General features: G+C 47.9%; 2 protein-coding genes across 23 annotated transcripts in view; one reads left to right on the forward strand and one right to left on the reverse strand.

Annotated features, from left to right (window-relative positions):
- LOC146763239 (E3 ubiquitin-protein ligase NEDD4-like) overlaps positions 1-21,471 on the forward strand; it is an 84,641-nt gene extending 63,170 nt beyond the window's left edge. For 5 of the 17 annotated variants that reach the window (XM_085571359.1, XM_085571363.1, XM_085571365.1 and 2 more), the window contains 23 exons: positions 226-358; positions 852-1,028; positions 2,114-2,188; positions 3,053-3,112; positions 5,674-5,805; positions 6,257-6,376; positions 7,027-7,224; positions 7,646-7,723; positions 9,070-9,124; positions 9,214-9,270; positions 13,003-13,061; positions 14,377-14,442; positions 14,911-15,140; positions 15,767-15,888; positions 16,671-16,741; positions 16,845-16,940; positions 17,466-17,539; positions 18,540-18,600; positions 18,889-18,948; positions 19,399-19,506; positions 19,790-19,886; positions 20,171-20,243; positions 21,084-21,471. In XM_085571359.1, coding sequence (XP_085427485.1) covers positions 226-358; positions 852-1,028; positions 2,114-2,188; positions 3,053-3,112; positions 5,674-5,805; positions 6,257-6,376; positions 7,027-7,224; positions 7,646-7,723; positions 9,070-9,124; positions 9,214-9,270; positions 13,003-13,061; positions 14,377-14,442; positions 14,911-15,140; positions 15,767-15,888; positions 16,671-16,741; positions 16,845-16,940; positions 17,466-17,539; positions 18,540-18,600; positions 18,889-18,948; positions 19,399-19,506; positions 19,790-19,886; positions 20,171-20,243; positions 21,084-21,186 — 2,305 coding nt within the window. In that variant the 3' untranslated portion in view covers positions 21,187-21,471. The other 12 variants (XM_085571367.1, XM_085571360.1, XM_085571368.1 and 9 more) reach the window with 7 other exon arrangements.
- LOC110478597 (uncharacterized) lies at positions 17,914-24,559 on the reverse strand. 6 transcript variants are annotated; one of them, XM_085571442.1, is made up of 5 exons: positions 24,118-24,559; positions 23,503-23,714; positions 22,911-23,102; positions 22,603-22,710; positions 21,497-21,997 (listed from the first exon to the last, which is right to left on the reverse strand). In XM_085571442.1, exons 1-3 carry the CDS (start codon positions 24,252-24,254, stop codon positions 23,032-23,034), a joined length of 420 nt encoding a protein of 139 aa, XP_085427568.1. In that variant the 5' UTR covers positions 24,255-24,559; the 3' UTR covers positions 21,497-21,997; positions 22,603-22,710; positions 22,911-23,031. The 6 variants fall into 6 exon arrangements, 1 of the variants encoding a protein (XP_085427568.1); XR_014952685.1 differs by lacking the exon at positions 21,497-21,997 and adding an exon at positions 17,914-20,007 and having other exon boundaries at positions 22,603-22,828; positions 23,503-24,543; XR_002466789.3 differs by adding an exon at positions 22,790-22,828 and having other exon boundaries at positions 21,497-22,710; positions 23,503-24,551.
- Positions 24,560-25,755: the final 1,196 nt, after the last annotated feature.

Here is a 25,755-nt window from a genome sequence, read left to right on the forward strand (position 1 = left end):
CTGGTGTTCCATGATACTCGTGAAGTGCTTCCAGTTTTATTTTCTTTCAGCTGAGGGATTAAACAGTCTCCTAATGATAAAGTTTGATACATGCATGAATAATGATTTTTATAATCGAAAGCATTGCCGAGATTTGAAAGGCAATGGACAAAATGGGGGGCTTAGTTTAACTTGGGCTATTTTCTTGTTCTTTTCTCCTTCCCATGCTGGGTTCCCCCCCTGCAGCGACGTGGGATCCGAGTCAGATAACAATATCAGACAGATAAACCAAGAGGCAGCTCACAGGCGGTTCCGCTCTCGGCGCCACATCAGTGAGGATTTGGAGCCAGAGCCTGTGGAGAGTGGAGACATTCCTGAGGTATGCCCAAGCCTTGGGCTTAAGGAATTGACTAAACTTAGAGCTGCCATGCTTGTCATGGGTGAGCCAATTAGCACAGAGCGCAGAGAGTCGTGGTTTTACACGGTGTTTGTGGAAATTGCCTTGGGAAGATGCCAGGAGCACAATGACAGTGCAGCCAGAGGCACGCTGCCAGGGTCCTGTGCAGCTGCAGCTGCCTGGTGGCCTGTGGACAGCACTGAGTCCCATGTAAATGCTGGCAGAAACATTTATCATTCCGAATTGCTTGTCTTATGTACGTCGATAGAAACACTTCCATATTCTGCTCTAAACAACGGTGGAATAAGTGATAAAAAAAGGGAAGAGGACTGGCTCTAACTGCCCTGTGCTTCAGTTTTCTGTAGTGCCTTGTTTTAGGGTGAAGAGAAGCTGTTGTGTGTTGGGCACAGGAGGCAAAAGGAAAGAAGACTCGGTCTGTATAAAACCTGAACTTAGTTTTTTTCTCTTTCATTAGCCTTGGGAAACCATTTCAGAGGAGGCAAGTGCCAGTGGGGATTCCTTAAGCTTGTCACTACCACCTCCTCCTGCATCTCCAGTGTCCCGGACCAGTCCTCAGGAGCTGTCTGAGGAGTTGAGCAGAAGACTCCAGGTCACTCCTGATTCCAATGGGGAACAACTCGGCTCTTTGATTGTATGTAATGTGTAATCTGTAAAGCTCTAGTGCAGAAATGTGCTATTCTTTGGCATTACATGACTCACTTCATGCTTGGGGAGCAACTGCTGGGCTCAGGAAAACCTGAGCATGCAGTTAAAATTCCCTTCCAAAAAATGTATCAGCTTTGCCAGCAAGCAAACTGCCTAGTACAGCAGAATTCCTCTGTTTGCATTTCAACGGTTCCATGTGAGTTTAACTTCAGACTCTGCTACTGTTAGACCTTTCCTGCAACAAAATAGATAAAAGTAGAGGGTATCAAGCTAGGAATTCCCAAAGGAAAGGGAAAAACAAAAAAATTGTCTCTGTGTTATCCATTAGTCAGATACCATTAAAAAATCAGGCTAATGCATGTACAAGTGGGGGAATGTTTTAGGTCTCTGTGATTAACAAAACTAATTGTAAATATGAAACAGAACATCTTGATCTTACTTATATTTTATTCTTGGTACGATGCTATCAAGGTAGCTCTGCAGTTCATGAGATAAGAAATACTCTTGTTCTGATCAAATAGAATCTTGATTAGGTGCAGTTGTCCCAAGGAGCCAGTGCAGTTGGTCTCTGGCTGATGGGAATGTCACCTGGAGGTTAGTCAGCCAGTGACAGCTCTGATGCTCTCCTGGATCTGTATGCAGAGGCACTTGGGCTTGTGTTGAGAAGTGCAGTTTTAGTAGCCCCCCACTGGTTTTACTGCAGGTGTGTCAGTGCTGTGTTTTCCTAAGCACCTCTCCGCCCTGGAGTGCCCAGCTGGACTGGTGGGGAGGAATTGCATTGTAGTGTCAGACATTATGTGTGTCTGCTTTTTTAGGGAGGTTTTGTTTCTAGTCACAGTCATGAAGGATGTGTTTTGGGAAAAGACACAGCTAATTCAAACGTTAGCAGCAAAGAGAAAGATTGAAATTTTTTTTTTGTGGTTTTTTTGGTGGTTTTTTTTGGTTTTGTTTTTTGGGTTTTTTTTATATAAAAATAACATAAAATTTTAAGTAAATTAATTTTTAAGATGAATAAACATAATGTTTTAAGACACCTAAACTTGGAGACATCATTCTGTTTTTTTCTTGCAGCAAAGAGAACCTTCTTCACGATTGAGGTCCTGCAGTGTGACAGACACAGTCGCTGAACAGTCCCAGTTATCCCTGGTAAGCCAGAGCTCCTTTCTTTTTGGGTGATGGACATTCTCTCATTCTGAATAACACCTTGCCTTGGGTCAGCTCTCGTTAGGCACAGATCAGTGACCAAGGTGGGCACCTGATTGTCCAAACCAAATTCATGTGAGTTAAAAAAGGAGGAGATTCTTGAGACAGGAAAATGAGCTAGCCACCCTCTCCTCAGTTGTTCCAACGTGAATCTGCAAATAGAAAACTTGTGCATACCAAGGAGTTTATTACCAAAGTTACTTGTCTCTGTGTTGCTTGTTCTCTCTGCTGCTCTTGGGTGAACATTTCCAGAAAGCACGGCGGTTTTCTCTTGGCTGGGTTTCCCCGTGCTGTAGCAGTTACTTAGTGTAGCTGAAGCATGTTCCTGGCTCTGGGGGTGGGTCCAAGGCAGCCTCTGTGCCTGCCTGCAGGGGGAACAAGGGCTGCTGTGCTGCTTTCTTGCTGTGATTGGCACTGCCAGGGGCCGGCTGTGGGCTGGCAGCTGGGGCTGGGAGGAGAGAGGTCTTTCTCCTGCTTCTTGAGGGACACTCATTTCCTGAGCACATGTTCAAATCAGCAGCACTGACAGTATTGCTCTAAACATCATCCTACCTGATCTTAACCACACTTCATCCTTCCTGAGCTAATGATCATTTCTCTTCTGGCAACTGAGCACACCTGCTTCTAAACCCAGCACTCCTCTGGGATTCTGGCTTGGTTACCAGCAGCTGATGACTTTCAGATTTGCTATTACCCATCTAACTGCTCTCTCTTGGTGAATGCATCTGATGCCTTGCTCCTAAAGATGTGACAGTAACCTGTGACCTTCTTCAGTAAATATGTGTAACATGAATTATCATTTAACAGCAGAATGGTCCCTCTAGGAGAGCTCGTTCTTCAACTGTCACAGGGGGAGAGGAGCCAACGGTAATAAAACTCTTTATCAAGCACTATCTCTAAATAAAATGGGGTGACATTTAGGTCTTGTACAATGAGGAACTTTTTTTTTAAAAAAAGCAGCCACGTATTGACTGCAATACAGCTATTGAATGAAAACTTGGATATTTTTGTCCCAAATTTTATCAATGTTTCTCAAAACACTGCAATTGTATTTAAATACTGGCATGGTTTAGGGACATGGATGTGAGAGGAATTATGACAAAGCTGTGCACTGAGGAAATGCCACAGGCTTCTGAAAAATGAAAGCTACAATAGCTCATTTTTTAAAAGGGGTACTGGAAGCAGCGGTGACTAGAGACATCAAATCATTGTACATGTAGCTGTGTTTGCATCTTGTATCTTCTCGTCTTCCCTTACTCTCCATTAGACTAATTAATTTTAATTCTTAAAGTTGGTCTTAATTTGAGAGCCTTGGGGGTACAGTGATATAGCACAGAGCTCTTAATGGTCTTACTGAATGCCAGTTTCATTTTCCAGCAGTTCCTCAGCAGTCCAAGACTGTAGTTTGATCATCCCATAAAATTCTTTATATGTTTTTCTGAAAGTGTAATACAAGGAAAGTGTGTTTAATCTATATTGAACTTTGATCTAATTATGTTAGAGTATGTTGAATATATATATTTAACCTAACCTAATAACCTAATTAGCCAGTTAACCTAATTAACTGCCAGTCTGAAGTGAGTTATTTGACAGAAATCATTTACAGTAACTATCAAAAATGGCTTTTATAAATTTACACCCTCCTAGAGCATTTGTTTCGGAGAAAGAAATTTAATTTATACTTTGTATAAATTGTTATTTGCATCTGGGAGATAAATATCTTACTTCGGGTGTTGATGCATTGTTCTGTAATACTATCAGTATTCACTGGTTGTTAATTTTAGAACCAGAGGAGCAAATAACAAAGTCTAAATAAAATGCCTGACTCATTAGTAGTTAGTTAATTGTGCTAGGTGAACTTGCATGGCAGTGGTATTCCCTTGGTAGAGCATCTTGTCTTGATTAGACCTTTTAGAGCAAAATATTAGTATTCTGTGTAATGATGAGTGTATGTATACCAAGATGTTTTACCTCACCATGCTGCAGTAGCTGATTTCCCCTTGCCTTTGTTCAGCATTTACACCCAGAGTCCCAGATCTGTGGAGGCATTGGGATCTGTGGAGGAACTGGGACTTACACAGGATTCATTATCTAAAGCCTTTCTCTTCAAAGGCTGCATTCTCTTGGCTCTTTGGGCACCTGAGGCTTGCAGATGAGCAACCTGTCAGCAGTAGAAGTCTCCAGTCACCTTGGTTTTGCCTTCAGAATCCCCACAAGCCCCCTCCTTGGAGCAGGACCCACGGGCTCAGGCCCAGAAGCAGTGTCCTCCCCATCTCTGAGTTGTAACTGAGACACTGTGGAGTGTTTGCAGTCCTTACTGGGGGACTGATGGATGGACAGCCGCTGGCACAGCCTGGGCAAGGTGTTCTCCTCCTTGCCTGCCAGCTCTGTCAGCCAACATAGGGAAAAAAACAGTCCTTGGCTTTTCAGGAGAGAAGAAAACGAGTCTGAGAGTCTGCCTGGATTCTCATCTGTTTCCCTGTGTTTTCTGTCCCCTATTGGAGTATGTCAGCTTCCTGACCCAGCCGGTAGAATTAAGTTCATTATCTTGCCGAAGCAAGGAATATAGAGGGGGGAGGAAGAGAATGTCTCCTGGATTTCAGCAGGAGCCTTCAGAGGCCTTTACTGTTTCGTGGCAAAACCCCAGAGCTTGTAGTGCATCAGCCTCTGAATTAGGCAGGTCCTTCATCCCGTTAGGTTCCAGTTCGTAGCTCATGTGTATGAACTCACGCTTGGGTATTCTGGGGACAGGAAGGACACGAGAGAACGTCACGGGGACACGGTGCCTGTGGGCAACAAGATGTGACTCTTCCCTTACCTGTATGCTTCTCTTAGAATGGGGTCTGACTTGTGGAGCTTTTACTAAAAGTTCCTGTCATACTGAAGTTGAGGCTCCAGTTTGGGGTTATCTGGTGTCGTTGAGACACGGGAGCCCTGAGTGCAGCATTTGTGACAGAGCAGAATGGTTAAAAGTAACATTATAAACCACAGTAGTTTCTGGCAACTGATTCAAGACACAAAGAAGAGAGCAGGACTTAAGAGATCTTGACTGCATGGTTATTTAACTCTTACTTATCCATTCTGATAAAAGGAAGAAACCTCAGCCTTTTAAGGAAAACTCACTAAAACATAGAGTTCCTTTTTCTCATTATGTGTAACAAAATAGAATGTTTGAAGGCATATAAACCTGTGTGTTTGCTGACTCTGTCAAACTGACCCAAAAGATCTCTTGGGAGAAAAAAGTTAAATCAAGGCACATGATAAAGAGCTTGAATCAAATTAAATCAGAAACTGGGTTTTTTCCACGTGGTTGTTGTGATTAAGAAGAGTGTAAATTAACAAGTTGCCTGGTTTTTACAAACAACAGAGTTGAAAATGGTTTTTTAGCTATTTTAAAATAAGAATTCAATGATTTCTTGCCTGAGCAGCCTTCGGTGGCTTACGTGCACACCACACCGGGCTTACCTTCGGGCTGGGAGGAGCGCAAGGACGCCAAGGGCCGGACGTACTACGTCAACCACAACAACCGGACCACAACGTGGACACGGCCCATCATGCAGGTACCGTGCTGCGTCCTGGCAGCCAGCGTCGGCTTGGCTCAGGGTCATTCCAGCCAAGGCAGCTGCCAGGAATCTGAAATGCAAAAGAAATACCCTCATCGTTGGCATGACAATACGCAATAATTTGGGATGGCTTTGGTTGCTTCTTTTAATTATATCGAGGCACAGGTTAAGGTGATTGCTTCAAGGGAGGGAATTTCCAGAGATGCAGAAGAGCTCTTAAAAGGAGGCAAATGTGCTCTTTGGATTAAATGTGAAAGTTGGCTTGAGCCATTAATAGAAGCGTAGGTACTTGGCCCTTCCAGTGGAATTACATTAAATCCCCTTTCTGGCCTTTAAGGAAATCTGGTTAAGAAGAGCAGCAGTGATGATAACAATGCCATCAGTTTTATCGTGTCCTAAGTGTGGGCAGTGTTTGTGACATTTGTGACCTGGCTTTGCTCTGGCACAGCTCGCCGAGGACGGGATGGCGGGGCTGGGCACGAGCAGCAGCAACCACCTGAGCGAGCCGCAGATCCGGCGGCCCCGCAGCCTCAGCTCCCCCACTGTCACCCTGTCAGCGCCGCTCGAGGTGAGCCCTCCCACTGCTTCCCACTCCTTGTCCTTCAGACAGGGGCTGCATTTCTTTCAAGTCCCTTTTCCAAGTAATTCCAAACGCTGTGGTCTGATGTTCATTGTGACAAGGCTAAAGAATAGCTGAAGTGGCTCCCTGTGCAGTCAAAACCTGTGCGTGTTTGACTTCTGACGGTGTGGTTCAAACTCTTGCCTCAGCTACTCGTGGCTGCGCTGAAGAGCGCCAGTTCTTTGGATTTCCTCTTCACGCTTAAGAGTTTGAAGAGCTGTGGCTCTTGTGCTTAAAGGCTTTCTTGTAAATGAGATATATTGCCCCTGAAGCACAAAACACTGTTTTTGTCTTTTCCTTGGTAAAATGAAATATGGACGCATCCAGGGCAAGTGCAGGGGAAGGTACAATCGGGTGTAAATACCGGGGACATTGTCATTGTGCAGAGGAAGGCACAGAACACCGTGTCCGTTACAGCAAAAGACTGGGCATGTTAGAAGGCACGGATAGAGCAAATTAGGTTGTAGTAAATCAGTCCCAGCATTTAATTTCAGTATTAATTACATCGGGAATGAAAAGCTATTTGCTGTGAAGCCAGTCGGGTTGGTTTTGCAGCTCCGAGTGCCGTGTGGGCAATGGCGCTGTTTCCTGCTTCGCAGGGCATGAAGGACTCTCCGGTGCGCAGGGCGGTGAAGGACACCCTGTCCAACCCTCAGTCCCCACAGCCGTCCCCCTACAACTCCCCCAAGCCCCAGCACAAGGGGGCCCAGAGCTTCCTGCCCCCGGGCTGGGAGATGCGCATCGCCCCGAATGGCCGCCCCTTCTTCATCGACCACAACACCAAGACCACCACCTGGGTAAGGGCGCTCCTGCCGAGGCGCCGGGGGCCGCGCTCCCGCCTCTGTCTTCCTGCCTGCATGCCCCTGTTTCAGCGTGGCACTTGTCTTTGTGGTTTTAAGAGCCAAAAACGTGCACGTGGATGTGAAAGCCCTTGTGGAGTGCAGGCATCCTAAGAAACAGGCCTGTGGTTTATGAAGCATATCCCTGGACATAGCACACATTTAATGGAGTCAGGTCTTACATCACCCTAACTCACTCAGCACTGAAAAATTCATTGCACTGTAGGAATCCTAATAAGGCATGTTTTGTTTTATTCTCAAAACTAAAAGAATAAAAAGCTGTAAACCGTTACGCAGGAGGATTCCCAGATAAGTTTGTGCCTGACTTTGTTGATGTACCTTGATCTGTTGGACTTACAGTTGCATACCTGTGTTCCAGGAGGATCCACGGCTGAAGTTTCCGGTGCATTTGAGATCCAAAGCGTCTCTGAACCCCAATGACTTGGGCCCTCTTCCTGTAAGTGATGCTGTGCCTGTGTTCTAAACTACACCTCCTGTCCCAGGGCTCAGCTCTGTTCTGGGCACAGGCTGCTGCAGCCCTTGGAGGCTCTGGAGCCCTGTTGTGCCCTGGGGCTTGCTCAGGCCCTCCAGAGCCAGCCCAGGAGTCTCTAACTCATGGCCTTTTCCTGTGCTACTGAAGTGTTGATCTTTGCACACACTTACCTGGGCTGCACCTGACGGTGCTTCTAGATAATCATAATCACTGCTTGGGTAAAACAGAGCAGATTGTGCCAAGCAAGCTCTATCAGTGCCCCAGAACATTATAGCATTTAGAAATGGGAATAAATTTTGATTTTTCAATGAAACCTCCATATTTTGCAGAGCATATCATCAATTTAATGTCAAAAGTTTTGTCATACTTGTAGTCAGAGTATAATGGGGATTTCCAGACATGTCAAATGCAGAGCTTTGCTTTGTTTTTAAAATACTCCGAGCCCTTAAAGGTAGAGAGTAATGTGTGAAAGCTGACGCATTCCTGGTCACAGCAGCAGGAATGCTCTTTGGCTTTAGGAAACAGTTGTCCAGGTACGTGAGGCGTGTGTTAACCATGGAGGCACTGGAGGCCCAATTACAATTTGTTCTGTTAACTGCAAGGGGTGAAACATGCAGTGAAACCAGGGTAGCCTGACCTGTCACTAGCAACAGATTGTTAGTATCAGATTTCACCTTAGTTAAACCTCCTGGTTTGGAGCGAGGTTGGGATGATTGCAGAATTTAACACGAGTTTCTCCAACTGGACTGAAGTGAAATAATTTCTCCTCTGTATTTTCTGGCAGCCCAGGCTGGCCAGCATTGCCTGTCCCTACATCCTGCCATCCACTCTCCTTTCTGCACTGCAGGCACTTGGGACATGAGAAAAGGGAACGGATCAAAAGGGAAGCACTGAGGACTAGGTTAGGACATTCTTGTCCCACTGTACAGGGAGCCTGGGTTACACATTTACAGTAAATAACCCACATGGCTTTCAGTAGTAAGAGCAGAAACTTTCAAACTAAGCCACGGTGGATCATCCGTTCTCTGTGATTGTTTGCTCACAGCAGGAAATGGGTGGGAATCCTGAGGCAAGAGGTTTCCACTATAAAAAATATTCCCTGCACAGGATGCAGTCACCTATGTAAGATCTGAATCTGCCTGGATCTGTGGCCTTGCCATTACGCATCTGGTCACTTGGGGTTTCCTACCTCATAAGCACCTTTGAGACAAGTCCAGTAGGTGTGAGCAATGCACTGCTTCAAAGGCTGTGTGAGACTGGTACTATTTCACTTACTCTCTCTTTTCTTTGTTTTTATTTCCCATTTCCAGCCTGGCTGGGAGGAAAGAATACACCTGGATGGAAGAACATTTTATATAGACCATAGTAAGTAAGCACTAAGGTACTAGAGCAAATAGACAAAGGGAGGTACTAAGTATTGAAGTGAAAGCTTTGTGATTTTACTCTTCATTTAGGAAGCCAGGTGTTGATATGTGGAGACATTGATACCAGAGACTTAGTGCCCTCCTACGGTACTGTACATTCACTGGAAGCTTGCTTTAATTGGCTCATCAAGCTTTGTCCCTCTCTGACTTGTGAAGCATTAACATTTCCTCTCTGTGGTTTATTTTGTTCTTGTTGATATTTTGGATTTGTTGTTGTTGTTGTTGATGATCCCATGGCTTATTTGCACTTAATAAATTAAAATATACACTAGGAATAGAAAATAAGATGAGAAAAGATCCTGTAGCCACAGCTCCACATATAGGCAGTGGAGCAATTAGCACTGAGAAGTACTTTCCTCTGCTTTCAGGTCTGTGGCAGTGCCAATTCTGATCTTATTTCCTATTTAGAGCATGTGAAACTGCACCAGCCCATTAATATTCTCCAGTTCTGTTAGTGGAGTTTTAGTGTAAGTGATGTTTCATTGTAGATTTGTCTTCCTAGAGCATCTCAGAACTGCTGTGTGAGTTTTGTTGGTGTTTGGAAACAAAGCAGCCCACAAAGGTTGGGCCGGATCTTCTTGTAATAAGACATTTCTTCATAGCCATAGCTAACTCTCATAACCATCAGAGGAGGGTGCACAGAGAGTTAAAACCTAAACTTACCCATGTTTGACAGAATTAGGTTTGTCCCTCGGTATGACTGGCTCCCACACTCATCCATAGAGATGACAATATTAAGTCATTATTAAAAGAGTGCCTTTTAAAGTAATACCAATTCTGAAGTGGTATAAATCCTTTTAACTAAACATTAGAATTAATACACTTGTCAAGCACCCGATGAACCCCGTCCAAACTTTGGTATGGAGTCATTATCCTTTATCTCTTTTGTAGTTGTTTTTCCCAACAAGAGATCTGGAAATACAACTATGGGAAATGATTCTAAACGGCTGCCACTGAGGAGTCACAGGATAAAGCTGTCCCATTTAAAATGCCTGTGTAACTGCTGAGCCTCCCAATCTCTCTTAAATCTTAAAACTCTTTCATTTTTCAGTCTCCTGAAGTTATTTGAGCATGTGCTAGTCCCTAAAATGGAATGTTAAAGTCATACATTAATTAGAATTCCTCAACGAATTTGTAGCTGCTGGGAAGCAAAACTTATGTGCATCTGAATTCTCCCTCTAGTCTCTTTTGATCTGAGTGGCTTTAGCTTCTTATGTAGCATTTTCCACAAAAGTTTAGGGAAGCTTTTGGTAATGCTCTGTTTCCAGCAGATGTCCCTTTGGTCCCAGCCTGGTGCCTGAGCACTGCTGTGTTGGCTGGGTTCTGGGGCCTGGAGGGCCAGGGGCTGTGCCACTGGCAGGACACAAAACCAGCGGGACAAGTCTGACAGTCAGCTGCTGGTCATGTCCTGCTTCCCTGCCACGTTTTGTAACTCCGATTCATAGCTCTCCGGCGCTGTTTGTCCTATTTTTGAAATGTTTTTCTCATCCCTGGGAGAAACTGCCAAAGTCCCCTGCAGCCAGCACAGCCCCTCTGCTGTACACAGGGACCAGGAGCCCTAAGCACTGCTGCAGCACAGCGGTGTTACTGGTACCAGAGGCTGTGTGTGTGACAGGGAACCCCTTTGCATGTCTCTCTGGGCCCTCAGCTGCCCCAGACACCTTACCTTCCATGGACACACTGGTGTTCCTGTTCCCTGCACACTGCTGCCATTCCTGGGAGCTTCCCAGGCATGTGCTGTCCTGTCTACCTGTTGGAAGAGATCAGAAGGGAAAACAACCATTCTGCAACCATTTTCTGAACCAGCGATTCACTGACAGGATGATTACATTGGGATGGATACATTGAATGGGTTTCCCCCTACCTGCACATGGTGATATTCACAATATGCATCAGTGATTTACACAAGGAATTAGGAGGAAGCACTCCTTAGTTCAGTAGGAAGCAGCAGGGCAGGAGAGGGGAGAGGGGTTCCCTGGAATGGGATGGGAAGTCAGAGTGAGTCTGGCAAATGGCCACTGCAGTGTGCAGGAAGAGGCTGTGTAAGGAGAATTGAAAACTGTTATTCAGAATGGGAGTATTTAGCAGAATTTGGGTCCAAAAGGGCATGAAAAATACCATCACTTGGTCATGAGCTATCTCACCCTGTGATGCATTGAGAGGAGTGCCTGAATCCAACCTGTAGTAACCCTTCTGATGCCATCAGCACTGGGAATGTCTGGCTGTGAGAGTTCTGTATCTGGCCAGGGGTCCCAAACTTCAGGGAAATAGTGGCCCCCTTAGAAAGGCAGGGAGAAGAGGGAATCCTCAAAGACCCGAGAGCCTGGTTTATGACAGAATTGTATTGGTGGAAAGACTCAAATTTTTGAAAACATTTTTCAAAAGGAATGAGTTTGTTTATCCGTATCCACTTGGGACAAGACAGAGAATCCTGAGCTACAGTTCCAGGTGAAGTGGCTCATGCCAGCCCCTTGTAGCCCTGGAACACCATTTATAATATGAAGTCCCTGTAAGATTCTGAAAAGAAAGTTAGACTGAGATTTGTTGGTGTCGTCGCACACTCTAAAGTACAGAGAGCGAAGAGCTGACACGCTGTCAGTCATTTCTGTTACCTCTGATTCCACAGGAAACTGGCACTGTGATTTGTGGCCGCTGGCATCAAGAAGGTGACCGGAGAACTTTGTAGAAGGGAATTCCAGTGTAGGGGTTGATAAGAGAAAAAGGGTTGGGCTGGGTTTCCACCTTGGCAGCAGCTCTGCTCCGTGCATCTCTGGGGTCTCTGGAGCTCAGGCTGGCAGCCCTCCAGCATTCCTGTAAGTGATAAATAGCTTTAATGTGTGAAGGGAAGTAAAATAGTTGTTTTACTATTAAATTAACTAACAGATCAAATGGCTTGAAACGTGCTTGCAATCATTTAGAATTTTCTCCAGTTAACATTTGCTCAATGACACCTTTCAGATCCCAGTCCTTCTTAAACCAGCTTGGGATGCAAACTTAGAGGGCTTTTCCGGTTCTAGAAACATGGAAAATGCAATCTTGATTCCTGATACCCAGTTCCTAACCCCGAGCAGTGTCTGTAACAAACAGAGGGGTGGCAGGCCAAGGGTGACCAACACCTCACCATTGCAGGTGGCAACTGGGATGGGGTTTGGAGCATTGTCTTACTGTTGCAACACCATTGTTTTGTTGTGATTCTGTTGTGTTCAGAATCTTGGGAGGAGCAGCTGTCTGGAGGCAGGGAAGGCGATTCCCACCACGGTCCTGTAGAACCTTTTCTGTCATCCTCTTGGTGCTCTTCAAAGCTGTAGATGAACTGGGCTGTGTTGTGCCACTGCCAGCATCTCCATTGGTCATAACTGGGTGATTTTCTTGCACCAAAACAGGACAGTTCTGCCTCCCTTTACCTTCTCATTAAATCAGAGTCTAAGAAAAATGTTACTCCCGCCAAATTTAGAAGTATGATACTTCAACTATGCAAAATTTCCAAGCAGTAACCTAGGGTGCCATTGCCAAAAGTTCTGGGTTCCTTTACCTGTTGGGCTGTGTATCTCCAGTCCCAGCCCACGTTCAAATGAACACGTTCACTCACTCCTGCAGATGTTGCCATCAAAGCAGCGCAAATTCCCTGGGTTCTGAGGTAGTTCTGTGCTTTTGAGTGAGTGTTTTGAACTAAACGGTGTGTTGGAGCTGGGGAGGGTGGGGAGACACAAGCCTTGCTAACCCTGACAGACCTGAGCAGTGCTAGGGAGAAAAAAACAACATAAGTTCACAGTGTGGTACCAGAGAAGTCATGGGATCATCTCTTTTTTTTATTTGCAGATAATAAAATTACCCAGTGGGAAGACCCCAGGCTGCAGAACCCAGCCATCACGGGCCCAGTAAGTACTGCTGTGGGATCTTCCATGCAATGCTCTGGCTGGGGAACAGCTGGAACAGCAGCAGGTCCTGCCTGCTCCCCAGATCATGGCTGGGCAGCCTGGGGAGCAGGAGCTCTGCTGGTCTACACCCCACGTCAGAAAAAGCTGGGAATATCACACCAAGTTCTGGCCGGTCTCCCAGATTGTCCAGGGTTTGGGGATGGTTATTGGAGAAGCACTCCTATTTACCCATTACCTGGGTCATTACCGACCGTAGGATTTTACTGAGCTGACACACTGTTCTGTTTGAGATCTCTAGACAATGAAAAGCTCTGTACACTTGGGAGGAGAGAGGTGAGCCTGTGTTGATTCAAAGTGTGAAAAAAAAGACAAAAAAATGGGTCTGTCAGTTTAAGAGACATAAAGCTTCCTGCAGATAAATAGAGGTTTCAGAATATAAGCCTTAGAAAAAAAAAAAAAACAAAAACAAAAAAAAAAAACCACAGGATTTTACTTCAGTATCAATTTTTAAAGCATCAGAGTGTTTCTTTTACTTTTTCTGCTGGTTTATGCCAGTTTATGCCATTTTATGGTATTCTGAGTGATCAGACTTCTAATCCTAAGATGTTTCCTGGTGCCAAGAGTACCTTTTTATTCTGCATAAGTCCTTAGGACTTGTAAGAGTTTCAGGACACAGCAGATGAGCCTGCTGCACGGTTAAATTCCAACTGCGTAGTAATAACATCAATAATAGTCACTTTTTGACAATAGTTGCTTTTGGAGGGATTTACTCATTTATTAGGCATTTAAAACTGGAGATCCTCACACACAGTACTCTGCAAATTGCTAATAGGCCTCTCCCCAGAAATGCTGAGCATAAATGAGAGAGACTATTTGGGAAAGTTTGTGTGAAGGAAATGAAATCATCGTGGTCTCCTTGAGCGACTGACGGTGGTTTGTTTATTGGTTTTAAGGGGAAGCAGGAGCTAATCCATTTCACAGAAGCACTAAGGATTCATCTGAATGCTTTCAATAATATTTCTGGTGCCATGACAAACAGAATTAGTTAAATTGCATTTCGGGTAGTGTTTAAATAAAGGAAACACGTAGAAAGATTATTTAAAGGCTGTAGTAAAGTCATATTATCATCAGTAAAATGATCAGAATCATTTTTTGGGATTTTAAAATCTCTCCTGGCTGCTGTCCCTCGTGGGTTGGTTCAGGGGAGCCCACAGCACAATGTGTGGGTAGCAGGGCTGTCCATCCCTTTTAAATGCCATGGGGTATCAAAGTGCTGAGTAGCAGGAATGACGTGTCCTCCCGCTGCTCCCACCAGGCCGTGCCATACTCCAGGGAGTTCAAGCAGAAATACGACTACTTCCGCAAGAAGTTAAAGAAACCCGTGAGTAGAACCAGCTCGGGGGCTGCAGGACTCACCTGCCACGTTACTCCATTGTGCTGCTCATGAAGGGCTCAAGTAGGAACCAAAAACACAAAGCAAAGTTTGAATTCGATGGGTTTCTCAACAAAAAGCTGTTCTAAGTCTTTAAGACTCACATTTTTCTAAATAAATGCAAATGCCCTGAAAATAGAGCACAGTCGATCTTTCTCCATTTTTGTTTTGTTTGTTTGATACTTTTCATGGCATTTTCATCAAACATTTACCATAGAAGTCTGCAGGACTGTTCTGGAACTAGCCCAGCTGCCCCCATGCTCTCAGCCTGAGGACTGAGAGAGCACTGGGAAATAAAAACGTGGGGAACTGGAACACCGGGTGTCTAATCTGTCACTAAGCTGTTATCAGCCAGTAATTTGCCCAAAGACTTATTTATTGAGACTAACAAGGATAATCTAATCTTCTTTCACACAGGCTGACATACCCAACAGGTTTGAGATGAAATTACACAGAAATAACATCTTTGAGGAGTCCTACAGAAGAATCATGTCTGTGAAGAGACCTGATGTACTAAAAGCCAGGCTCTGGATTGAATTTGAGTCAGAAAAAGGACTTGACTATGGAGGTGTGGCCAGAGAATGGTTTTTTCTCTTGTCCAAGGAGATGTTTAACCCATACTATGGTCTCTTTGAATACTCAGCAACGTAAGTGTCCATTAAATATTTGTATTCTCAAGGGATATTAATTACATTTTGCATAAGAGGCAAAGCTGCTGTGGGCAGAAGTAGGTCGTCCTTCCCAGGGTGCCCTGGGCAGCCCCACTGCCCTGTTCCTGTTGCCCTTCAGAGAGCCTCTGGAATTCTCCTTGAGAACCCAGAAAACTTTTCTGTTGCACAGACAATATCCAGGGCAGCAAAACTGCAGTTTTTGAGGCCACTAATGGCGAAGGGACCAATGTCACAGAAAAGCCTCTTTCCTCTGCCGCCCAGAGTTCCAGCACTGCTGTAGAGCAAGCTCAGAACGCAGGAGTTCCCCGGGAGTGGCCTCCCAGAGCTGTAAAGTGGGGGCTGCCCAGCTTTAAAATCTTGGAGCAATCCTTTAGAGCAAGGGAGAGAGGGCTCCTGCTCGCAGTGGGTTTGGTTTGCTGCTGTGTCAGCCCTTCAGCCCTCAGTGGCTCCGTGGTGGGACAGATTGGAAAGGACTTGGGCACAGCCCCACAGCGCTGTTGAAGGGACATGCCCCTAAGCACAAGTTATTTATTGACATATCTGAGTATGTGCTTATTTAAAGACTTGGTTCTTTAGCTATTTTTTTTCTTTCCCCAAAAAAGGGACAACTATACACTTCAGATTAATCCTAATTCAGGTCTCTGTAATGAAGACCATCTGTCATACTTCACCTTCATTGGCCGGGTGGCCGGCCTGGCCGTGTACCACGGGAAGCTGCTGGACGGTGAGTCCTGCTCCCGCTCTGCTGCTGCCACTGGGCTTTGGGGAAGGAGATGCACCTGCCTGAGAGCCCCAGGTTCTGGCCAGTCTGGGACTGGCACTCTTGAGACTTGAATGGTGATTCACAAAATTACAGTGTCTTACTCCACAAGTGGGTTTCACATCAAGTTTTGCTCCTTTCTCCACTCAAGGTAAAACTCCAGAACCAGCGTGAGCGCTGTCCCTAGAGGAGAAGCGTGGAATTTGTATCAGTCATTTCCATGCAAACCTGCTGCCAAACTAGGGGGGAGGTCAACTGCAGCATATTTTAATATGTAAAATTATTGCTGAAGGATTTAATTACAATTTCTGCTGCCTTTTGAAATCTCACACCAGGCAGACATTACTGACCAGATTTTCCTGAGCCCTGGTGCAGCAGAGGAAGCAGAGGAGTCCTGAGCAGAGGAAGCTCAGCAGCCTGGTTTTCAGGCAACTCCTTGGAGAGAGGAGCGGTGATTTTAAATGGGATAGTGTGCCCTGAGCTCAATTCCCCAGCTTTTGGCTCTCTCTGCCATTAATGTTAGGGTGATCGGTGGAGTATGGTAGTTGGTGGATAACTGTAGGAACTGAAAAATTGGACTTTCTGTGCCTCAATAAACCTGAGCTGCTATGATGCTGTTGCAGTTGCAGGACTGTTCCAGTCAGGAGGTACCAGGAAGCGCCAGGGGTGGTGCCCTCAAGCAGCGGTACCTCTACGGAATGTGCAGGTGCAGAGCAGGGCACGTAACGCTCTCCTCTCTCTTGCAGGCTTCTTCATCAGACCTTTCTACAAGATGATGCTGGGGAAGCCCATAACGCTGAAGGACATGGAATCAGTGGTAAGACCCCATTTAAACCGTGCCAGGGCTCACAGGCCCATGGCTTTCTACAGCTCCGCACTAATCGCCCATTTTCAAACTGCCGAATTGTGATCTGCCCTAGGATAGTGAATACTACAACTCTCTGAAGTGGATCCTGGAAAATGACCCAACGGAGCTGGATCTCATGTTTTGCATAGACGAGGAAAACTTTGGACAGGTATGTAAAGGTTCTTTACATCTCAGAACTGGTTACTGCCAACAAGTACCTCAGTAGTGAGCTGCCTTTTTCCTGAAGCAACATAAGATTCTGGATTACATGGAAAACTAGGGGGAAAACTAGGGAAGAGTACTGAGGCCACAGAATAGATATAATAGATACAATCACAGACTAGATATAATAATATATATAATATACTGGTTGGCTTTGGGCAGTTTCAATGTGCGATTTAGCTTCTTCTAGTAAAGTAAATAATAACTATTACAATTTTTTATATATAAAGTACGTCCTTTGTGGTTATATTTTATATAAATGTATAATTTCATTATTATAAATAATAATTATAATAAAATTATTAGCCTCTCTGCCAGTTTTCCCTTCTGTCAGTGCAAGTTTGTTTGAAAGTGTAAATCAATTTACTAATGATTTCCTGATACTGCTTGTAAAATGCTGCTCAGGGAGAGTGGGTTCTGGGAGAAGGATGTCCTCAAGTAATGGGAGGTTTTTTGGTCTTCTCAAATATAGACATATCAAGTGGACCTGAAGCCCAATGGGTCCGAAATCATGGTAACAAATGAAAACAAGCGGGAATACATCGAGTAAGTATCATTATGGAATATTCCTGGGGGTAAGAAAGAGCAGCTGTACTTACAAGTGACCCTGCTGTAATTCCTGTTGTTTGTACTGCACAAGAGCATCAGAAATCATTGAGGGGAAAAAAAAAAATCTTACCGTTAATATTGGTTATATCCAGTCAGACGTAAGAACAAAGAGTAAAATAAATTACGTGCTTTGTTCTCCTGGAATTTCCCCCCCCACCCCCCGTGGAAACTCGCATCTCCAACGTCTGGCTCAAGTTCAGATGAGCCAGAAGGTGCTTTCCAGCCTGACCGTCATCCCAGTGTCCTCCTCTGCCAGTCCCAGACCAAAGCCAGGGTTCCAGTGCCAGCGTTCCTACCAAAAATCAGCCAAATCTGAAATGAGGTTTTATTTTCAGCTTTCTCAGTTCTTTCATCTAACAGGATGTAAAATTCTAAGTTCACTTATACCTGCTGGCATTTTAAATTAGGGCCTTTTCCAAGGTGAAAGACATTAAAACTGATACATTCATGCAAATTGGAATTCATTCCCAGTGCCTGGTTATTGGATTCCATGCCTGGAACTGATTTTTTATGCCTGTGCCTGTGAGGTGTTTGTGCTGTGGGTACTGAAAGCCAGGTGTCCCTTTGATGCTGCAGTTTCTTTATTTATTTATAGGTGAGATGCTGTCCTGACAGCTCTCCTCAGAGCTTGCAGACTTTGCTGGGAATTTTTAATCACTCAATGCTCTGGAAGAATAAATTGTCTGCTCACATAGGTACCTAAAGGAGCAAAAATATTCCCACTGTGATTTGGTCACTGGGGTTTTTGGTTTGTTTCTTCAAAATTCCATCAGTCACCAGCCAATAAATTGGAACAACTGGTGAAAGTTGCTTAGTTACCTGTTGTAAGTTGTAAATGGTAAACTGAAAGCACTTGGGGTTGCTGAAACCTCTGAACGCTTGGCCAAGACCTGCTGATGAGTTTGGTTTTCTGATGGGGTTTTGTTTCTTTCTGCAGCCTGGTCATCCAGTGGCGGTTTGTCAACAGAGTGCAGAAACAAATGAATGCCTTTCTGGAGGTGAGGCTCTTTAGCTCCCTTCTGTCACAAAAGTAGGGATACAGAATTCTTACCCACTGCTGTCTGTGTAAAGAGAGCGGGGAGCTTGGCAGGGAATGCAAATAGAATACTTATGTTCACGATTTTTCAGTTTTATCTCGTGTAAGAATATATCACCTTTCCCTTATGAGAATAAGGTCATTCTCTTTCAAGTTTAATTATTTGAGCTTTGAAGTAATTTGGTTGTTCGTGTTTTTAATTAGGATTTATGAGGGATGAGAGTTTTAACTTTGCGCTTTTTCTTTTTAGGGATTCACAGAACTGCTTCCTATTGATCTGATTAAAATTTTTGATGAAAATGAACTGGAGGTGAGTCAATTTGGTGCCCCAAGCTGACAGTTCTGACAGATGTGCCATGTTCTGGGCTCTTCAGTCATCCATCCCTCTCCCTAAGGGAATGTGCAGACACAAGCTGCCTTGCTTGGAAGTTAGATTTTTCTTCCTAATTAATAAATCTATTTGTGACGTGCAAAGAACTGCACTCGGAGAGATGATTGGAGGTGCCTCTGAAAGCCTGGAAGTAGCTTAGTGGATAAATGCCATCATGCCTCTGCCAGTCACATTTGAGCCAAACACATGGAAGTATGGCAGTGTGCAGCCATTCTCCAGTAACTGGAATACTCTGGGAAGGAGCTCCAGCTCTCCCGTGTGTGCATAAATGACTGAAGGTCAGAGCCCTGAGGGGCAGTGACACCTTGTTACCCTGTGGGTGCGGGGAAACACACACCCATTCACATCCCACCTTCTGTTTCCCTGCAGTTACTGATGTGTGGCCTTGGTGACGTCGATGTCAATGACTGGAGACAACACACCATCTACAAAAATGGTTACTGCCCAAATCATCCCGTTATCCAGTGGTTCTGGAAGGTAAGACTGGTGTCATCTCTGACTGGTCCTATAAGTGAAAGTTATTGCCCTTTTTTGCAATCTTTTTTCTTCATGAAAACTGCTAAGAATGGGGGGGGGCGTTGTGCTGGAGGCAGGACCTGCTCCCACCTCACTCAGGTGAGGACAGGTGTCGCTTTTGCCAGAGCAGCCCACAAATGGGAACTCTCAGTCCGTTGTGTTCTGAGAGCTCTTCGGGCTGCTCTCGGGGCCCATGCAGGCCAGGGAAGGAGGCTGAGGCTGACGGTGTCCCATTTGCCAACAGGCTGTTCTGCTGATGGATGCTGAGAAACGGATCCGGCTCCTGCAGTTCGTGACCGGGACGTCACGCGTGCCTATGAACGGATTTGCTGAACTTTACGGTGAGTTGCTTGCGGCGCCACGGGAATCCAGCCAGCCTCTGACCCACACGTAGCGCCGAGTCGTACATGCTGATCTCTGAGCCGACTTCCTCGGCGTTACACAAGCTCTGAAACCAACTCGCTGGGCACGGAAAGAAAGAACCACATTCGTGTTGTTTTAATGTACCTGTTACAGGTGAAGAATCCAGCCAGTCGATGCCAGTATTTCATGTTAAAAATAACGTTGAGGCGGTCTCTGTAGCGTCAGGCAATTTCCGTTTCATATGGTTTTCATTTTCACCCAGGTTCAAATGGTCCTCAGCTGTTTACAATAGAGCAGTGGGGAAGTCCTGATAAGCTGCCCCGAGCTCACACCTGGTAAGTCACCAAAGCATAAATTCCAGAGCTGCTCCTGCCACAAGGGCCACGCTGCTGACCATACTTAGCTCTGCATCAAACAGCATCTGATCCTGCGGGTTCCCCAGTGCCTTCACTAACTGAGAAACTGAAGGACATTATTTTATTTCCCCCATCCTAGTAAGTAAGTAAGTAGATGTGATGAACTACAGCAAGTCAGACATCACCGAACAACAACAGGAAGCCTGTAAATCATTGGAGAATTCAAAACAAAAGTAAGACTATCAGTACAGACTGGGGATCTTTCTGTGAAACTAATAATTCTATTGAATAATGAGCTTTAATTTAAAAAAAAAAACAAACCTGAAAACAAAAGCACAAAACCTACCAAACACAAACAACAATACTACCCTGAACATGCTCCAAAATCAATCCATCCTCTTTGGGTTCGAATTCTCTGCTAGCTTTTATCTTCGGAAGATTTTCATGTGGATGTTTAATCTTTTTTCCCCTCCAGAGAGAAAAGGATCTGTGCTCTAAGTCCAGTATCTTTGCTGAGCTTTAATAAATCAGTCCGTTAACAAAGATTGTTTTCCATCCGCTAAATATAGTGAAGGGCTTTCTGTTGGCTTTTTTCCTCTCCAGAATGATTCTTACCAATTTCCTGCTTCCAGCTTCCCAAAGGAAAGCAGCACACAGTTACTGGAGAGCTCACTCAGGAAGGTGTGAGGTGTACAGAGAACAGTGTGGACCACAAGCTGCATTCTGAATCAGGATCCCTAATTATTTAATCTTTTCTAGTTCTTAAAAAGTCTGTTTTTCCATGGATTATTTGCGTGACTCTTTCCTTGTCCATTCTAGCTTTAACCGCCTAGACTTACCTCTGTATGAATCTTTCGAGGACCTGCGGGAGAAGCTCCTCATGGCTGTGGAGAACGCCCAAGGGTTTGAAGGAGTGGATTAACTTTGCAGCACCCGTTCCCTCTCCGAGCACGTTCTGCTGGCTTTGGCACCTGCCCGAGGGACTCCGAGGGCTTGTGGCACAGCAGTTGCCCGGCGCGGGGCTCTGGAGCAAACCCCGGCAGTGCGGGGGCCGAGCCCTGAGGCTGGGACTGTCACCCGGGGTGGCCTTGCTGATGTTCGCAAACCAGTTGCGAACTGATCACATTTCAGCAGGACTTACTCTATTTATGTTGTGCCTCTGTAGGCAAAGCCCTTAATAAATATTTTACACAATTTCTAATGACAATGAATGGAATTAATCATTTTACAGGTATAGTATTACAACTCATGTTTACTTCTTAATTGATTTAGACATTTTCAGATTTTATTTCATTACAATTAAATATCATATACTTGGAAAAATGAGCATTTTTCTTAATTTCATACCAGACTTTTTTTTTTTTTCAAAGCACATTGAGCCTTGTGTTCCTAAACTATTAGGAGAGGAGGAGAAAGCTCTGTGTGAAGCTTTCTCTCCACAGGCTGTCTCTCGAAAGCAGCTCTTCATTAAGCACATCACTGTTGTTCTGTATCCAGAAGTGAGAGCTGGATGTTGCATTTTTGTGTAAGTACTAGAAGAGTGTCCAAGGCACAGCACAGCCCTGATGCAGCATGTCCAGATGTCCGTTCTACTGAAGCTGCCTCATTACTGCCAAGCTGTACATGTGCTACAAAGCATCTGGGCTGAGGCTGGCATTTAGCCTTTTAGGAGAACATGCTGAACCCTGGCATTCTCTCTGTACAGCGATTGATTTTCCATCCTTTCCGCATTCCTGTTTTTGCAATGGATGCATTCCGAATGAAATCTGGTACTCTGGAACACAGCTCTGTTCCAGCTCCTGTTTGTGTGCACTTGCTGATGAACCTAATTAACACCGGGGTTGCTAATTTCTAACAGCACCGACTCTGAAGGCACTTTCTGCACCACTGGGAAGGCAGACCCGGTTTGAGCGTAAACGCTAACAGGATTTTACTTCTTCCTACTGCACATGTGAACTTGGCTGCTGCTGTATAAGACAAACCCCACCAGCTCTAGACCTGAGACTGCAGACTTGTTCCTTAGTAATTGTTTCTGTGGTTTCTTTTTTACGTACAAGGATTTATTTAATATACACTGCTGTCTAATCCATTTTACCTATGACATGTTGCATGCCTAATCTATAATGTCTGAGTTGCATCTGATTTCTAGCAGATTAAAGGTGACAGATTTGTGCTTGCCCCAGTGCAGTGACAGGATGACAGCACTGCTGGAGCAGGGCTGGTTCCACTGACCCGCAGCTCTGCCCCAGCCCCGCTCCCCAGCATCCAAGCAAGATGACACCACTTGCCAAAAGAAACTTCTGCCTCACCGCCAACAGTTTTTGAGCCCTAGCCTTACCTGCGTGTCAGGCCTGCGTCCAGCCACACTGCGGAGCCTGGGATACAGGATCACCCGGCTGGGAAGAAGCCTCACTGCCAGTAGCGTTCAGCAGTTCCGGTCCCAGTCCTGAGGAACATTAGGGCAGCACTTGAATGCAGATCAATTCCTTCTCTATTAAATATGCTTCCTGACATTCCTGCCTGACCTTTTCCATCGGAGGAGCAGCTGGAACGCAAGACAGTGGCTGGGGTCAGAGTAGACAGGAATGCTGTACTGATTGCTTGGCTATGGGGATAGAATAGGTAAATCTAGGTATTCCCACTGACCTGTACATTAAGCACAGCCGATTCCAACGTGGAACACCGGAGAGTCCCAGGAGGCGGGGTCCGGGTGACATCGGGGGCAGGGCCGACGGCATCAAGGCTGAGCGCGGGCAGCTGCGGGGCTTCAGAGGCAGGCCCCGGGCCCGACACAGGTGTGTGGGGCGGGGCCGAGGTGATTTAATCCCCGAAAATTGCCTGTAGATCATTTGTTTACTATGAGTGCGGTGAGAGTAGGAGGAGCTCCCGGTCCAGGCTTCCCCGGTGAGTCGTGGGGGCTTCAGCTTTCCCACTGCTCCCTCTTCTTTCTTCTCCCTGAATTCCTCTTCTTTCTCCCCCTCCCATCTGCCCCTTAAAACCTCGACACCTGTCCCCCCCACCTAGCTCTCCTTCTCTCTCCCCGTATTCCCCTTCTTCCTCCCCATTTCCCCCCCCCTTGCCCCCCAGAAACCGCCCCTCATCTCCCCTATCTACCCTCTTTACTTCTCTCCGTATTCCTCCTCCTTCTACCCTTTCCTCCCCCGTCCCTCTCCCCCCAAACCCGGAGAGAGCAAGCCACAGAGGAAGCGGGGAGAGGAAGGAGAGCATCGGGTCTTACGCGGCAGGTAGCGGGTGGGCTCCCGCGCCGGGCGCGGTCGAGAGCGGCGGAGGGGCTCGTTCCTTCCGACCGCGGCGATCCAGCCGCGCTCGTCCCGCCGCGTCCTCCGGGGGTGCGGTGGCCTCGGCGGGCCGCGGAGGGCTCGGCGTCCGCGGGGACCGCGCGGCGGCTCCCTATCCGCCAAGTGGCGGCCCGCGGGCCGGGAGGCGGCGCTGAGGGAGCGGAGGTGCCGGCGGGATCCCGGGGCCGGCACCGGCGGTGCCGACGGGGTCCCGGGGGCAGGCACCGACGGAGTCCCGGGGCCGGCGGTGCCGAAGGGGTCCCGGGGCCGCACCGGCGGGCCCGGCACCAGTACAGCCCCGGTTCCCCGGGGCCGCAGCGGGAGCGTGCCCGGAGACCCGGCAGGACCCCAGCCGCAGCAGGAGCGGCTGCGGCCGTCCCGGAGCGGCTCTTCCCGCCCGCGGCGATGCCGGGTCCGATCCCGCCTCGATCCTCGGGCCCGGAGACGCACACGCCGCCCGCCGAGGAAGACGCGGCTGTGCCCAGCCTCAGCAATAGATGCCGGCAGAGCCTGGACCCGAATCCCCCGGGCCCAGATCCCGGCCCTGGCCCCACCTCAGCGCCTTAGGCTCCGGCCAGCGTCGGGAGCGGCCCCCGGTCCGAGTTTCTTCACAACGCCGAGCGACAGTCCCGCCGCATCCCGAGAAGAGCATCCACCGCGGAAAGCCGGGCGGGCGTAGATCCGCCGGCATTTACGGGCGCGGGGCGGGGCGGGGCCCGGGGGCGGGGCCTTGGGGGCGGGGCCAGCACAGGTGCGCGCACAGGTGCGCGTGGCCCCAGTGCGGCTGCGCAGGGCGGGGCCGGGGGGTATTTAAAGCGCGGGGCGAGCGCGGCGGAGCCATTTACTCCTCGGCGCTCGGTCCGGGATGCTGCGGCCGGCTGGGCCCTATATCTCTTTTTCTTTTCCTCTGCGTTTCTATTCTTTTGTATTTCTTTTCCTGTATACCTTTCCCACCTACCATCCCTTTCTCCCCCCCCCATCCCCTACAGCCTCCCCAACCCCCCCCTTCCCTCTCCCCCCTTGCCCTCCCCTCCATCCCCCCCCGTTGGTTCTCCCATTCCCACCCCCCCGCTATTCGCCCCGCTTCCCCCCAACCCTACCCTTCCTTCCTCGACACTGCCTTCCTCCCGTCCCCCTCCCCACCTGCCCTGCACACCCCGATCTCTCTCCATCTGCCCCCTTGCCCTTGTCCCCTTCCCCTCGACTGCCGCTCTGCTCCCCTGTTCTCGTGCCTCTCTCCCCCCTTTCCTTCTTTCCTCGCAGCCGCGGGGCTCGGGGCGCCGCAGAATAAAGCCCAGAGGGCCGGAGCCGGCGCCCCCCGCCCTCGCTGGGGTCCCCACACGGGGGAGACCCGCTCTGCGGGTCCCCCCATTGCAGTCTAATACACGGCCCGACACTGCCGCCGTGCGGCTTTCCCGACATCACACTGGGGGTCGGGCTGGGGAGCAGGGAGGGCAGGGCGTCCCGGGGGGGGGGGCGGGGGGTTAGGAAGGGCACCCTCATTAGGAGGGGGTCCCTGGGGAGGGGTCAGGGTGGGCCCCCTCCGGAGGGGGGGGTCCCTGGGGAGGGGTCAGGGTGGGCCCCCTCCGGAGGGGGGGGTCCGGGGAGGGGTCAGGGTGGGCCCCCTCCGGAGGGGGGGGTCCCTGGGGAGGGGTCAGGGTGGGCCCCCCCCGGAGGGGGGGGTCCGCGGAGGGGGGCGGGGATCGGGGCGGGGGGGCGCGTCTTCCCGCCTCCAGCCCCACCCTCGGGCGCCCTCCTCTGGACGGCGTCGGCCCTCATTAGGAGGGGATCCCGGGGTCGGGGCGGGGACGGTGAAGGGGAGGGAAACTAAGAAACTATTGTATCATTCCCCCCCCTTCCTCCCCTTTTAGAATCGCTTCTTAATTCCCCCCCCTTCCCCCCCCTTCCCCCCCCACCCCCCCTACCCCCCCCCTACCCCCTTTTAGAATCGCTTCTTAATTCCCCCCCCTTCCCCCCCCTACCCCCCCTTCCCCCCCCTTCCCCCCCCATACCCCCCCCTTCCCCCCCTACCCCCTTTTAGAATCGCTTCTTAATTCCCCCCCCTTCCCCCCCCTACCCCCCCCTTCCCCCCCCTTCCCCCCCCATACCCCCCCTTCCCCCCCCTACCCCCTTTTAGAATCGCTTCTTAATTCCCCCCCTTCCCCCCCCTACCCCCCCCTTCCCCCCCCTTC

Source organism: Lonchura striata, chromosome W (genome assembly GCF_050655825.1).
Source record: "Lonchura striata isolate lonStrDom1 chromosome W, ASM5065582v1, whole genome shotgun sequence".
NCBI classification, from domain to species: domain Eukaryota; kingdom Metazoa; phylum Chordata; class Aves; order Passeriformes; family Estrildidae; genus Lonchura; species Lonchura striata.

Excerpts from the sequence above, each read along its gene's own strand:
- LOC110478597 (XM_085571442.1), bottom strand. The coding sequence starts at position 24,254 with ATGCCGGCGGATCTACGCCCGCCCGGCTTTCCGCGGTGGATGCTCTTC. Across the intron at positions 23,715-24,117 it reads CCGGAGCCTAAGGCGCTGAG|CGCCGCCTCCCGGCCCGCGG; the intron begins GTGGGGCCAGGG and ends CCGCTCCCTCAG. Across the intron at positions 23,103-23,502 it reads GCCCACCCGCTACCTGCCGC|GCAATTTTCGGGGATTAAAT; the intron begins GTAAGACCCGAT and ends AATGATCTACAG.